Source organism: Crinia signifera, chromosome 2 (genome assembly GCF_055691185.1).
Source record: "Crinia signifera chromosome 2, ASM5569118v1, whole genome shotgun sequence".
Lineage (NCBI taxonomy): Eukaryota > Metazoa > Chordata > Amphibia > Anura > Myobatrachidae > Crinia > Crinia signifera.
The window spans coordinates 95,658,468-95,674,175 of NC_139218.1; the positions used below are offsets into that span (position 1 = coordinate 95,658,468).

A 15,708-nucleotide genomic window follows, 5' to 3' on the forward strand; every position below is an offset into this window, starting at 1 on the left:
TAAACTCTCTGTTGTCTTTTTAGTATTTCTACAAATATCAGAACAGAATTTCAACACTACACCCAACTAAATGTGTGTTAATAAAAGAAATGTACAAATTGGACAAATAAGGATTGGGAAAAACAGAAATTAGTTCAACTCTAAATTTATGTAAGGGTGCCATATAACACTATTGTAGGGTGATTTGGATTGTGGGGTTCTACTAGTAGAGGACCAAGTGTTATAGGCGACCGAGAGTCAGCATTTAGCGCAATTCTAGAGATTTTGTGTGATTATATATATATATATATATATATTATATAATATTCTATTATATATATTGAGATACATAGAACTGTCTTTTTGTGCAAACATGGCAGGTAAAGCTACCTCTTCCAAGGCAGCTGTTAACGTATATTCCTCTAAAAATTGCAGGGAGCAATACACCCAGCACATAAAGGGTGTTTGCCGTGCTATGCATCTACACAGACTCCTGCTATCTGAAAATCCCCTGTACAACAAAATACTCCACAGGCACCTGTGGATGCTTTTCAAAATATCCTTGCTAACTTAACTGCTGAATTGGTAGCTTCCAGAGAGGACAGGGATATTTTTCAGTTACAGCTAACAAAACTGGCATCTTCTGAGCCAGTCTGGGCCAAAACTCTCATACAGTCTGTGGATTTCTTGTCACACTCCATGGCGGGTACCTCTCAGACTAAACCACCTTCTCCAGTCCCTAATAAAATTAAGGCTATGGCTTCCTTATACATTGCTGAGCATTCAGACAATGACAATGAAGAGTTAGAGGAAGGAGAATTTGTTACAGCTTTGGTTCATGATCCTCCACAGGAGGATGTAGAAGAGGAAGACTCTCAGGGCATTGAGGGCTTGATTAGAGCTGTTAGATCTACTCTAAATTTAGAGGAAACTAAGGCCCCTTCTCAGATCTCTATTTTTGGCCGCACTCAGAAGCAACCATTATGTTTCCCTGATTCGGATGAATTGGACAATCCACTTATTACTATTTGGAAAGCTCCTGATAAAAAAATTCAGGTTTCATCCCGTATCAAGACTCTTTATCCATTTACACCAGAGTCCAAAGTGGGAAACTCCTCCTACTCCTGATGTTTCCCTATCTAGACTATCTAAGAGGACCACCCTCCCTATCCCAGGGGCGGTTTCTCTAAAAGAGGCTCCAGACCGCTGTCTGTATAACACCTTAAAGACTATCTACACCAGCTGGTGTTCTGTTGAGACTCGCACTGGTTTGGGCTACCCAGCTTATATCTCCGGCCTTGAGCAAAATACACCTAGGGCCGAGCTTTTACCTCTTGCAGAATTTATCAAGGACGCATCCACCTATATAGGTGAAGCATCGCCTGACGTTACTTCTTTGGGAGCTAGGGTTTCTGTCTCAGTATTTTCACCTAGGAGTATGGGCCCTCAAGCCAGACATTTTTCAACTTCTGACTCAGCGTTGGGGCACCCCGCAGATAGACCTGATGGCATCCAGGCTTAACCACAGGCGTCCCCTGTATTGTGCCAGGTTGTGGGATCCAGCAGCACTAGCTATGGACGCCTTATCGATTCCCTGGAGTTTCGACCTTCTTTACGTATTCCCTCAATTTACCTTGATTCCAAGGGTACTCAAATGGATAAAAAGAGGGCTTCTGTAATTCTGATAGCCCTGGATTGGCCAAGACGGACTTTGTACTCTGGTCTCAAGCTTCTACAAGTCGACATTCTGTGGCGTCTCCCACTCAGGGAAGACCTATTAAAGCAAGGACCGTTCGTTTACACCAGGCATGTCCAAACAATGGCCCTCCAGATGTTGTGAAACTACAAGTCCCACCATGCATTGCCACAGTTTGCTATTAGGGAATGCTAAAATGATTGCAAGGCATGCTGGGATGTGTAGTTTCACAACAGCTGGAGGGCCGCAGTTTGGACATGCCTGGTTTACACAAACATAACACGTCTGCGTTTAACGGCATGGCTATTGAAGCCGGCTTGTTATGGAGGCATGGAATTCCTGTCGCGGTTGTTCCAACCATGCTAAAAATCAGGAAGGAGGTCACTTCCACCCACTATCACTGCATATGGAAGTCTTACATTGCATGGTGCGAGCAAAAGAAGGTGCCAAAGGCGGTTTTTCAGCTTTCACGCCTTAGAATGCTTAGTCAGGTTTGGACAAAGGCCTTTGACTGGGATCTCTCAAGGTCCAAATATTTGCTTTATCTGTATTTTCCACTGAAAATTGGCACTTATACCAGAGGTACTGTACAGACATTTTTGAAGGGGGCCTTGAGGCTGCAGTCCCCTTTCGTTCCACCATTTGAACCATGGGACCTAGGATTGATTTTGGTTTAGTTCCAGTTTTGTCTGGGTCTGCAGAGTCTTTAGATGTTGTACGAGCCTTACACATCTACGTATCCAGAACGTAGAGAGCCTGTTTGTTCTCTACGGGGCTGAAAAGAAAGGATGGCCGGCATCAAAACAATCCCTGGCCAGATGGTTATGCCTCACTATAAAGGAGGCTTACGTAAGAGTTCACAAACAAGCCCCATCTCGCATTTGCGCTCATTCTACTAAATCAGTCAGCAACTCCTGGGCTGCAGCCCGAGGGGCTTCCCTTTCACAGGTGTGCCGAGCCGCCACTTGGGTGGGGTCTAACACCTTTGCAAAATTCTACAAGTTTGACCGGTTTGCCAGAGAGGAATCCTCCTTTGGCAGAGCAGAAACCTCAGTGCTCGCCTTCCCGGGTTTAGGGCTTTGGTATTGTCCCACATGTAACTACTGCAGTGTCCCCTGCTGCACGTAGGAGAAATAAGGAATTTGGTACTTACGATAATTCCCTTTCTCCAAAGCAGCAGGGGACACTGCACGCCCTCCCAGCGCTAAACTTCCTGCTATTGTTGCTCAAAATTCATGTTGTAAAGATTGTTACTTCCTGCAAAATTTTTCTTGAAGTTCATTTTATGAATGTTTTTTTGTTATGCATAGTTCATCACTGTTCTAACTATTCTTGTTTTTCTCTGGTCTAATGTTTGTCCTTGTTTGTTGTGTATGGCTCCTTATATGGCCTACCTCTTCCTCTCTCGGTCACGAGGAGCCAGCCACATGCAAATTTTCACTTAAAGTGCAGACTCCTCCAATGCACCCACTCTATCCCACACTTAATTACTGCAGTGTCCCCTGCTGCCTTGGAGAAAGGGAATTATCGGTAAGTACCAAATTCCTTATTTTACAATATTTTGTTGATTAACCCTTTGAATGCCAACGTTGCTGTAAGAGATGGCCACTAAAAATGCCAGGGTTGTAGTCGAGGAATATAAATCAATGTAGTTATAGCGGGCAAATCAATTGAAGATAGTTATTTATTGCGCAAAAAAAAAAACCTATCGATGCTGGCATTTTTAGCGGATATTTTGCAGCAATGTTGGCACTCAAAGGTTAACCAACAAAATACTGTGAATGGTTTTAGCAGTCCGTGGTTAATAATAATCTTCTAAAGGAGTTCTTCTTCAAAGCACTAGATGGCAGAATCCTGCAGCAGATGAGTTTAATTGTTAAGTTGCCAGGTAGGACAGTGTTGTGAAGAAATCTGTGCACCGATTCTGTCCTTGTATAGGAATAGACACATAGTAAACTAAAAATGAATTCATTTTTCTTAAAATGCAAAGATACTGTCAATTTGTATTTGTTTTTCAAGTGTTTGCAAACATGCCACAGTAAATAGAATTTTCTCTAAATGTTAATGACCTTTTTTTAAAGTATATTGATCTACTACTACTACACTCTGGCAGAAACTTATTTGAAATAAAATGTCATTTGGATATTGTTGTTTTTATTTATTGCATAGTGCCTAACACAGGTCTGGCCCTGTTCTTCCAGGGCATTGTATGATATAGAGGGAATGAGGGATTTGGTCGACCACTGAAGGTTGACACAAGCATTAGGTTGACATAGGCAATGTCAACAGCGAGAAGGTCGACATGGGTTTTTGTATTTCCCTCGCATGGCTCACTGCACTCACCCCGCTACCCTCAGCACACTATTATATTTTCCCTCCACCCTAGTGGATGGTAGAGCATGAAATACTGCCAGTCGGCACATGTCGGCTCAAATAAAACCTGAAACACCCATGTCGATCTTTTGACTTAATGTTTGTGTTGACCTTTTGACCCTGTCAACCTTGGCTATGTTGACCTTTCTCCACGTGTCGACATTCAGTGGTCAACCTAATGTAGGTCGAACTAAGGATCGTATACCACAATAGCACTTGTAGTCTAAACCATGCTTTCATGCTGGGGCGTCCAATGTAGATATGTTTCTGTTACATGTAGTTAATATAGAAAAATGGTCCGTTAAGTTCTACTTTTCTTACTCTAAATGCTGTTGCAGAACCAGGCAGAAAAGCAAATCTCCAATATGACTGTTGCTAATTTGGGAACTCTTATATATATATATATATTCTTCAGACGCCGCACAGGGGGCGGAGAGGGGCGTGAAGGGCTACTTAGCCTCATTACCCTATGCATACGCCCCGCGTTTCATGGGCGTTCCCATGCAAACGCGGGGCGTATGCATGGTAATGAAGCCGTGACGCATGTGTAGGGGGGCGGGCAGCTGACATCGCCGGATGTCAGCTGCCTGCCCCCATACATGATTTCATACGGACAAGTGTCCGTGTGGTCTAGGGTGGCGGGAGCTGGTGGAGCGTGCGGCCCTGCATTCGATGGTCGGCGACCATCGAATGCAGGGGCTGCTCCCAAGATGGAGGAGGCGTATCCCCGTCCACTTTCATGCGGACCGCCACATATCCGCGTACGGACGGAGGTGGCGATCCGTATGGAAGGCGGGGATTCGCCTGCACGGTCCTGGCCGCATATTCTGATCGGGCCGCACCGATCAGAATAAGGGCCTTTATGCACCATTGATACCTTTTACTATATATACATGATTAACTGATAATAAATATACTTTAAAACTCCATAGGAATCTTTTTTTTTTTTTTTTACATTTCCATGAGAGGATCGACCACAAAACTAATTTACATATTTATGTAGTGATTTTAAGTTAGTGTGGACATTATCAGGCCACGGGTAATTGCCTCGCTGGACCGATCCAATTGGTGGAGTTGAACTCGCATGTGAATTCCCAATGTTATTTTCCAGTGCACATGGAATCCGTTAGTACATCCCACAGAGGCAATAGATCCCCATTGACATTTTCCTCAGGCCCTAGTAGTAATTTTCTATCAGCTGCAGAAACCATTCATCACCCAGATTCTTGGAAGATATCAAAATAATCTAAATTCCGAAACCTTAGTCATGTAATGTAATCATATAATAGCCCGCTTTTACAGCGTTTCAGATGATTATTATTTTTTTAGAGCCAGAATATGTTCTTTATACGGAAGATCTCAGAAACTTCCCAGCCAATTATAAGGGTGTTTCCACCATCCAAAGATATTTTGTGGAGAAGAAACATCCCTGGTCATTTGATATTTTTTGTATTTGGGCCTGAATTAAAATATATATTCAGAGCGATATTTAGACATTTTTAAATAATTTCACTAAATTGCTCAGAAAATGCCTGAATATCACTGTGTATGTACGGTACACGGCGAAGAAAATGCGTGGCACCGCGGGTCTGCATCTGGGGCCGATTAATAACCCGCACGCAGGTTATTAATTGATCAGGGCCAGTATTCTCACCGGAGAACACTGCCCCCGACACATCGCTCAGCACACCGCACAATATTGTCCAATTTATAGACAACATTGGGGCAGATGTACTAAGCCTGGCAAAGAGATAAACTGGAGATAAAGTGAAAGGTGATAACGCACCAGCCAATCAGCTGTGTTTGAAATATGACAGTTAGGAGATGATTGGCTGATGTGTTATCTCCTTCCACTTTATCTCCAGTTTATCTCTTCACCTGGCTTAATACTGTACATCTGCCCCATTAACTGTTTTGCATACGTGAGTTTTGGAAATGATGTATTCCAATGTCTGTCTACAGTATATGTATTTTAATATTTACCAATTATGATTATATCAAATTATTTATATTTCTCATAGGTTTCCGCCATTTTTTGACGACAATCCCTTCGGAATATATCAGAAAATTCTGGCGGGCAAGATAGACTTTCCAAGACATTTAGATTTATACGTAAAGTAAGTGCCTAACTGAGCTGTGTCTGTTTTTATGTAGGCTTTTTTTTTTTTTAAATTTACTTTGTATTAGATTTTTAAAAGACAAGAACAACAAAGTGCATTATTAATTTTTTAGCTTCGGTGTATACAGTTGCTATACAATAATTGAGCAAATTAATATAAGCGCATTGCACAGGTAAAAGACATGACAGATAAACAGTTACAACCTTACAATACAAATATAGTAGACAAACCTAAATCTTACTTATAACAGAGGCTCAGTGAGGCGCCAGAACTACGACTGTACATACTCATATTTGGGGGGCAAGCGGGGACTTTTGCAGGGGCACACCCTTTATAGATACCACATTGTATACATCTATAATAAGCTCTACCTTATCACATAGGTATTTATATACAGGCCTTAAAACCGTTTCATATCCTTATTAGGGGTACGGCATGAACCACCTTGAAGTAACACCATGATAAGTTTATATCATATAGGCCTCTTAAGCTGACCGGAGTGCCCAGATATAACTTGGATAACTACTTCTTTCCTTTTTTAAATTCTAACCTGCCAGTTAGATTGTGCCGCATTTCTTACTTAGTGTATTATGTAGGCTATTTAATTTGTTTTATTACTGCTGATTATACATGTGTGTAGGTCTGTGACTTTTTGCATATCCTATGTGTTTTTGCCCAAAAGTGGAACATTTTTTTTAAAGGTTGGGGGTCTAATCGAATAGTAAGGAAAAAAAAGTCTCGGTTTAATTACCCGAAAAGTTTCCAGTACTGATTGTATGTCCATTATTCTGTAACTTAAAAATCTTCTGTTCTCATTGTTTATGTAAGTTCTCTAAAGCACTTCAATTTCTTAGCAGGAGTCCTTCACCTCCTGCAGTGAGGAGTGCTGACTGTCTGGTAGTGGATATTTTTTTGTCACTACAAACCAGTATCATGGTTTTTAAACCAACTGTGTAAACTAAGCCTTGACTCACAAAGATATAGTATAAATGGTATCACACCATAATATAAACTAGCTTTGTGAATGTTAAGGTGCCCACACACTAGAAAGATCTACGATCTTAAGATGTGCGCATAAATTAGCCTTGAAATCTTTTGTCCGTCCTGGAGAAAAGATTTCAGGCAAGCGCACTTCTTTACCAATGATTTTTCTTAAGATCCCATGTGCGTCCCTATGGATCTTTTGTTAAAACTTCTGATCTTTCTTTCAGCATGTAAGATCAGAAGATTTAGCAAAAGATCCATGGGAGTGCATATCGACCGATTATCGGTAAACATCGGACGATTTATGGCTCAAAAAATCGTTCTATTGTTTAGGCACCTTAAGAAACCTGTATATACCATCTGTAAAAAGTGGAAACATTTGAGAAAAATTAAGGTGGTACCCTGCACTAGTAGCTTGCATTTGACCATAAGTTGCACTTTGAATTTTATATACAATCATGGACTTTGCATTGATGCACCTCCAGAATTTTAATACACTTGCTTTCTATTATTTGTTCTTAGATTACTAATACATTATTTAAGGATATGTTTTTTTTCTCCCATATATCAGCAATGTGGAGTTTTGCAGTAGAGTCCTTAAGCCCAAAAAGCACAGAACAATACCATAGATCAAGACCTTAGAGACAAAATCAATAACAACTTTGGCAGAACATATCTGGTTTGAATTGTGTTTCCAACTAAAGATTTAAGTGATCTCCCATGAGAACGTTGTTTGAATTAATAGGAAACATTGCACCGATCAGTAAGTGAAGTCATGTGTTCCTAGGTCGGTATTTACAATGAGCGTGTGGTTCATGTGCTCATCATTGTGGGTCAGCATAACATAGATCTCTTGGAGGCAGACAAACCACTTCTGTTACTGTAAAGTTTCTCTTTGTTGATTGCCATTTCAGAGAACTAAGACATCATTGTTTACTTGGCTAAGACCATCACAAGTACTTTCTTCTCAGTGTATGCATGCTGAGTATAGATATCTGATCCTCTAAGCTGGAAGACCTCTATGAGACGCAGCAATCTTCTCTCACTCAGTGTTTTATGTATATTTCATTCCTCGTATATGCAAAAAGCATGGTAAATAATACTATAATGCTTTTCAGTTTTATCCACTTTATAGCCACTGTCAATTTTTTTTTCTTTTATATTTCCTTTAATCTGTGGATTCCTTTTGTACAAAGGTTCTAAATGACTATAAAATATCTAGCATATTGTTATTGGCTTTTTACTCTTGCTCTTGTTCCCAGTTCCTCAACCTGTAGTACATGGGAGTAATGGATTGAAAATGGTACTTTAATCTGTTTAAATATTATTTAAAATAACATTTAGAAATTTAACAAACTATATATAAATAATTTCCAGATGGTATATTTTAAAAACCACGACACATGGACTGGCTTTGAACATGTTCTCTGAGCTGCTTCAAGTAGTATTTAGAATAAAATTAAAACACACTTTACTATAGGTATTTGAGATACATGTTAGAAACATTTACAGAAAACTTGCCATAGTTCACAATTAGGAACGATCAGGGATGTAATTGTTATAAATAGCACCATCGGCTTGTGACATACACTTACAGTATAACCGTTGCCCTTCTGTTTAAATTTATTTTTGTTTATTTTCAAACTTCTGCTTTTGTAGTAAGGGTTTATTACTAGTTAGTTGTCACGCCTTTGGGTTGGGTCTGGCTGAGGAAGACGTGAGTGGATGGTGCTGTTGAAGAAGAAGTGCGTTGGAAACAGCGTGACTATATCCAGCTTCTTCTCATTAGAACACAGGGTTGGCAACCAAACTGGATACAAATGAACTGGAACCGTACTGATATACAGTATAAGACAGCTCAGCACAGAACTGTGACTTTCAGAGAAGCAACACTGTACTAGCAGCCGTGGAGTGTCCAGGAAGTTCCATTTATAGGAACTGCTGTCTGTCCTTTGGATGTCGCTGTAGGCTCAGTAGTCATGTGACAGAATCCATCATGGCTACGCTCTTGCACTGATTCTGGAGAGAACTCTGGTATGGAGCATGCTAAGGACATGCAGGGAGACTAACAGCCACTTGGAGTGAATGCGGAGCTGACGGGGCAGTGCGCTGCCGAGGGTAACGCCTGCGGATAGCCACAGGGGGGTGATGTGATGGTGCAGCATGGACAGACACTGCAGCAGATAGAAACTCTGTTAAATACTCAAGACAAGAGAGTATGTAATGCACAAATCAAATTAGGAGCATAAACATCAGGACTTCTCTCTTCTGGGCTGTAGCCCTTCCAATCGATTACATATTTAAGATGCCCATAACAAATTTGAGTTTCTGACACCTCTCATTTGATTCTGCAATGAGTATGAATGCTATAGTTGCCTTTAGCAAATCTGAATGGAATCAATTTTGTACAATTGCTTTAACAAATATTGTAAGCAATTGTTAACACACTCAATAGGAATTGGCTCAAGATTACGGGAAGCAAATTTCATAAAAGCAACTTTTAAATATCAAATTTCATGTATATGCTGTAGCCGCACTCGATCTCCTTGTTTTGGACCAGTCCTGTTCCAAAAATATTGGGGACAAAAGAAGTAGGGGTCTCCTGTATTTTTAAAATCAGCACTGACTCAAAGAGCTCGGAGGCTGTTTATGCTTAGAATGGGGGACCCCACACCTTTTTAAAAAAAAATTAACACTTTTATTTTACACATAAAAGCATTGCATGGATCTGACTGTAGGCTCATTTCAATGTAAATTAATTCAAATGTCACATACTAAATACTGTATTGAGTTTTACAACATACAGTATGTTGTCTAGATCATTTTTTCCATCAAAAAATTAATTTGGAGTTGAGGGGAATTATAAATTAAGTTTCGTTTTACAAAATGGTGGTAGACTTGGCTTCCCATAGATACAGACTACATTTTGTGTTATATTGTGTTCGGTATAACTGAGAAAAATATTTTTTTCCTAAATATTATATATATATTACATCCAACTTTTTAGAATAACTTCATCATGTTAAGTTATAGCAACAATTGATAAGATAAAATTGTACAAATGTCCTGTATTTGACAGTGGAGTGTCCCTGTAGCAGACTTTACTAACCAAAGTTTTTAAATACTTACATATAGGTAGGCAACACTTGGACAAAGAGGCATGCAAATGTTAAAACACATGACAATTGCTCTTTAAGAATCCATAAGTTGCCTTATCTGAAGACTTTGAATAAAACTTTCCAAACCAAATTTGAATGGACTTATGCGAGCCTGGAAATCATGCATAAGTCCGGTACATGAGATATAATATTTAGTTGAATGTTGATAATTAATGTTAATTTTGTGGCCATTGTTGACTGATGTTACCTATTGTATAATAAGGGATAAATTCAGCACTAAGTAATTGCAGTAAACCCCACTTGTCTTTTGATATTTTGTTTTACATTATAATCGTGGACCGTTTTGAGAACTGGCTCAAATTAGTTTTTTACATTTCGCTAGAAATATGATAGTTGCAGTGGTACTAGACAGTATGGACAACACAACCTTTTTTTTGTTTCATTTTGTTGTTTTTTTTTTACCTGTTTAATTTACACATTGTGCTTGGTGTACTTTCTGAAATAAATTTTAAAATGAAAGATGAAAACAAATCTAATTTTCACTAACATGGCGAATTCATTTTATTGCAGAGATCTCATAAAGAAACTTCTTGTTGTAGACCGAACTAGACGACTAGGTAACATGAAGGTCAGTACAGCAAATGTGATTATACATAGAGGCACATTTTTGTTTACAGAAGAAACCTGTTATTTATTTGGTTTTGAGGGTTCTTTCACTAACATCTTAACCAAGTAAACCGCATAACTAAAACGTCTCATTGCATGTTATAAAGGTCTTTGATGTTTATAGAAAAATGCCTATTGCATCAAGCCAGGATCTATTGGCATTGGGACCCACACACAATATCTGTAGGAAAGTTTCCTTCCCTGTTAAGCTGACAGAAAAAGGAGCGGTCTACAATTTTATAGCAGACTTGGCCATTCCCCCTCTTCCTCACTTTCAATTACAAAAAGGACAATACTCCCATTGACGTAGCCCGAGGGGATCCATTAGACATACTGTAAGAGATGAAGGGAGTGTATAAAACAGGATGCGTGTTCAGACAGGACATACAGATGGGGGACATGTGCGAGGTCTGATGGGCCTTATAAGGCATATATGGGAAACACCTAGGCCTGTGGAGCATATATTTCCAATGCTCACTTGCCCTCATGTCATAAGGTCGCTACTTCACTCTACTAATGGTAGGTAGTGTACACAGTGCCTGTGTATTCACTATTATAGCAGGACAGTCACCAAAAAATAGGGACTGCCATACAAGAATTGAAAAAACACCACTCCACCTGTTCCCTACTGTACATCATCTGCTTGAGAGATAAGCCACAAAAAAATACTTAAAAATGAATAGTTCTTGGAGCTTTGACCACCTTATGGGGGAGGGGGGAGTTGCAGCTAGGGTAACTGGAGATCTCCACAATCCATAAATTTGCCACTGGCCATAGAGAATGGGAGGGACCCTGGTATACCCAATCACCATTCTTCACTGTCTTTTGTGAAAGTTTTAAGGATTTAAATGTTTAAATTTCAGTGTCTGATACTGAAATTTCGGTTTGTTTTAGTCGTCAAAATTTTTTTACTGTTACATAAACAATGTAAACAATACTTGAAGTAACCTATGTCCACTTTTAATGAAGCTTATCTGAGGTTCTTTATATGCATTTCAAGTTGTTTTTTATGTTGTTATATTTACTTCATGCATTCTTTTCAACCACTTTGGTTCACTTATTTTGTGTTTTGTTTTGTGTAGTGTTTCTTTGCTTTAAAATGATGTCTCTATACTGATATAAGATGAAATATGTATGCATGTGTGTACATTCATTTTTGTTACAATAGTGTAATGTCCATCCTTTTGTGTGTTTAAAGAATGGAGCAGAAGATGTTAAACGCCACAGATGGTTTAGATCAATAGACTGGGATGCTGTGCCACAACGAAAATTAAAGGTATACAGAAAAGTTCAAAACAAAATAGTGTACTGGAAAAAAATATGCTTAAAATCCAGAGAAACTGCTATATAGACTAATATATAAACTTATTGGTTCTATTCCTGTGTTATAATCAGCAATTTCAATAATTCTGCATATTGGGCTTCCCAGTTAACTTAAAATGTGTTTTCCAGGACAAAATGAGTTTGCTGATTTAACGCAAATTCATATTGACTTTTGTCTTGCTACAGTTCACTTTGTTAAGGTATTAATGTGGCTTGTAAATAGTCGTTATATATATAGGCAAATCTGGATTACCCACTAGGCACGTGAGGCACATGCCAATGAGCAGCACCTGCTGTGGTTGTACAGCATTTGCATGGCCACTGCCTCCATATTCTGAGCTCTTCACCCGTCGGGCAGCGGTCTTTGAGTTTTTTGCATGGCCGCTGCCCATCTGGGACTTCTATAAGGTTGTCTTCACTCTTCACCCAGTTTCAGCAGCCTTTAAGCACTTTGTTATGGCCACCACCCATCCGGGACTTCCAAGCATTTTCTGAGTGGGCAGCATGATGACTGCTCGCCATGGCCAACTTGGCTGTTCAAAAATGGTGTTGCGGAAACCCAATCACCCCACCCGCTTGCCTCAGCTAATATTAGCCCATGTGAGACCGGAGTGGCAGTCCGATGGTGAAGGAGCAATTAGGAGCTCATGAAGATAGAAAGTGCCGTGGAAGTCCCAAGTGAGCAGCAGCCATGCAAAAGCGCTTAAAGGCCACCACCTACCAGGTGAAGAATGAAGAAAATGCTGTTGAAATCCCAAGATAGGCAATGCCTCCCTCAACTCTCTCTCCCCTCTCTCTCTCTCTCTCTTCTATCTCTCTCTCTCTTGCAAATATGGAGTGGTACATATTTGCTTCTGGAGAGCCATAATACTGAGACTAATCACTTACTATGTGGTATGTATTGTCACTACCTACATATGATAAAATCCTCCATCACATATGAGGTGTATGAGGTCAGTTCTGTTCTGTTTTTTGTTTGTTTTTTAATAGAGCTCATTAGTTTGCTTTATACATAGAATTCTATATTTTTTAAATGTGTATAGATCATAGATAAATCATAGACTTAGCATGTGAAGAATCTTTCGATTCATGTGAAGGATTCAAAAATTAGAAATGAAAGATGTGAGGGGAGATTAAGGATATTTTTTCCTTGCTATATATTGTAATAGCCAAAACCAAGGTATTTGCTTTATGATGTACAGTATGTTTGTGTTTCTTTTCTGTATTTTATAGCCTCCGATAATGCCAAAAGTATCCCATGAAGGTGATACATCAAATTTTGAAGCTTATCCCGAGGATGATTGGAATAAAGCACCCCCGGTACCTCCTAAAGACTTAGAGATGTTCAAAAATTTCTAAATGGGTAAGACATCTAAGTCTGCACCAATAGTGTACAAAGCATGCAATTTCTATCTTTACTTTTGTCATGCAATAGTGGTAGTACGCTGGTGTTACATGGCAGAATAAGTAGTGGATAATGCAAACAATATGTACACATCACAGTATACAATATATATAATTTTTTCAGCATAACACATTATTTTTCAGCTTCTCACATTATCCTTGTTCCATGGCATCTTGGAGTTGCAACCATTCTTAGAAAGTAGTACAATGGGACATCTCTGGACCACAATGTTATAAATACTGTATATGTAGATTACAATTAACATTTTTAAAGAATATTTCTATACATATGGACTGTGGCACTTTATCGGTACTGTAGTTAAATCAGGACTCGATGAATTTCTTTAAAATCTAGCAGCCTGGATGGCAGTGTAGGGGCCAGAAAAACTAAAAAGAGGGACTGTGCACGCCAAAAATTTTAACCGTAATGCCTATTGCACATGTCACACACTCATTACATGTTATACCACATGCCATAATGCATTATACCACATGTCATAATGATCTGCCTCTTTCTGGAAGGGTATATAGTGTGTACACTCAAAATCTGATGTATTTGAGATCGTCATTTAGTTCTGGCTAGTGCGGTTTGTCAAATCAGTCAGGTGTGTAGCAAGCATTAGAAAGGGGCACAAATGCTAAATCCTGTTAGAAACATGTCCGTGAGGTGTGGGAGAAGCTGCAGGGGAGCCAAGGAAGCAGCCTCGGTTAGACAGATGGGAAAGTGGACTTACCAGACTGGCAGGTAGAGGTAGCATTAGTCCCGGGAGAACCTGAATGAACCTTACAGACAGCAGGGTCACTCTCTTTGTAGAAAACAGAGGCAGCAGAGAGCAGGCAGGAGGGCATCTGTCTTAGGGTGCAGCATCAACAGCCAGCTCTTGGAGCCCTCTCCTGGCAGCCGTGATCCTGCTGCTGTCACAGGGCACCAACCAGTCAGCAGTCCATGCCCCACAGGAGACCATGCAGGGACCGAAGGACGCAGCTTCTGGGGAAGGAAGAAGCTGGAGAGGGGGCAGCAGGAGTCAGTGATAAATAAGGTGTCCAATAAGCGGAAGACATGGCATTGAGACATCAGGGGACCTGGAGTGCAGGCTACGGTGGATCCGGCAGACGTATTCGGAAGGCAGATTGTGTGTTCAGATGCAGCGGGGATTGGGTCCATGATCAGCCCCAAATTGAAGCCCCTGGCTTCTGGACAGCAAGTAGGCTGCAACCTGCAAGAGAGAGGACGCGTCCCCCAGCTCCGCGAGCACTACCGCTAAAAGGTGAGTTGGGTAGAGAGTATCAGTGGCGTTCTCAGTGCACACCAGGACCCCAGAGCAGCACTTAGGGGTGATTTTGAAGAAGCCAGGCAGGAGCTCTGCACACTGATTAGGCCACGCCCCCAATGGCTCGAGTTTTTAAATTGCTGCGGTGGATCTGCTCTCATACAGCTGGGTGGGTTGTCCACTGCTCTGCCCGGCTGTTACCGCGAGTGCAACTGGCCACTACCAGATTCTGCTGCCTCCACAAACAAAATCTGATCGCCAGGTAACAGAATCTGGTCGCCATGGTGACCTGGCCCCCCGGGGTATGTCAAGCTCTGAGTTAAACATTACTTTATAATGAAGAGCATCTTGGTTGAAGTCACAGCCTCGGAGACCACCCTTTTATAGTAGGTGACATTTAAGTGAGTGTATTGCTCCTTCTAAGGTGCACAACAGTAACTAGAATCTTTTAAGTGCTGGCCTTTACTCAGGGACACCATATACTATTGCAACCTCTGGGGTAATACATTAAATATATGTCTACTCTAATTACGTAAGGTAACTTGAGGTACAAGGAATAACACTGGAATGGTATGAAGTACTTCACTCAGCATATATACTCCTATAATGATATTCTGAATCAGCAAGCTGAACACCGCATCCAAGTAATTATCACTTGATTTTCCACATCATGAGGCCATATAAAGCCCAGTGCCTTCGCTTTAATTGCCTCTCCACCCACCTTCACTGCTCAGAATGTGTGCACTTGCCTACCTACTACTCAATGTAATGTG

At 40.4% G+C, this 15,708-nt stretch overlaps 1 protein-coding gene across 1 annotated transcript in view; it reads left to right on the forward strand.

Moving 5' to 3' along the window:
• The window catches only part of PRKX (protein kinase cAMP-dependent X-linked catalytic subunit), a 150,961-nt gene extending 137,338 nt beyond the window's left edge, over nucleotides 1-13,623 (forward strand). The window contains exons 5-8 of the mRNA XM_083172575.1: nucleotides 6,070-6,165; nucleotides 10,842-10,899; nucleotides 12,136-12,213; nucleotides 13,494-13,623. Coding sequence (XP_083028701.1) covers nucleotides 6,070-6,165; nucleotides 10,842-10,899; nucleotides 12,136-12,213; nucleotides 13,494-13,619 — 358 coding nt within the window. The 3' untranslated portion in view covers nucleotides 13,620-13,623. The remainder of the gene's footprint in view (nucleotides 1-6,069; nucleotides 6,166-10,841; nucleotides 10,900-12,135; nucleotides 12,214-13,493) is intronic.
• Nucleotides 13,624-15,708: the final 2,085 nt, after the last annotated feature.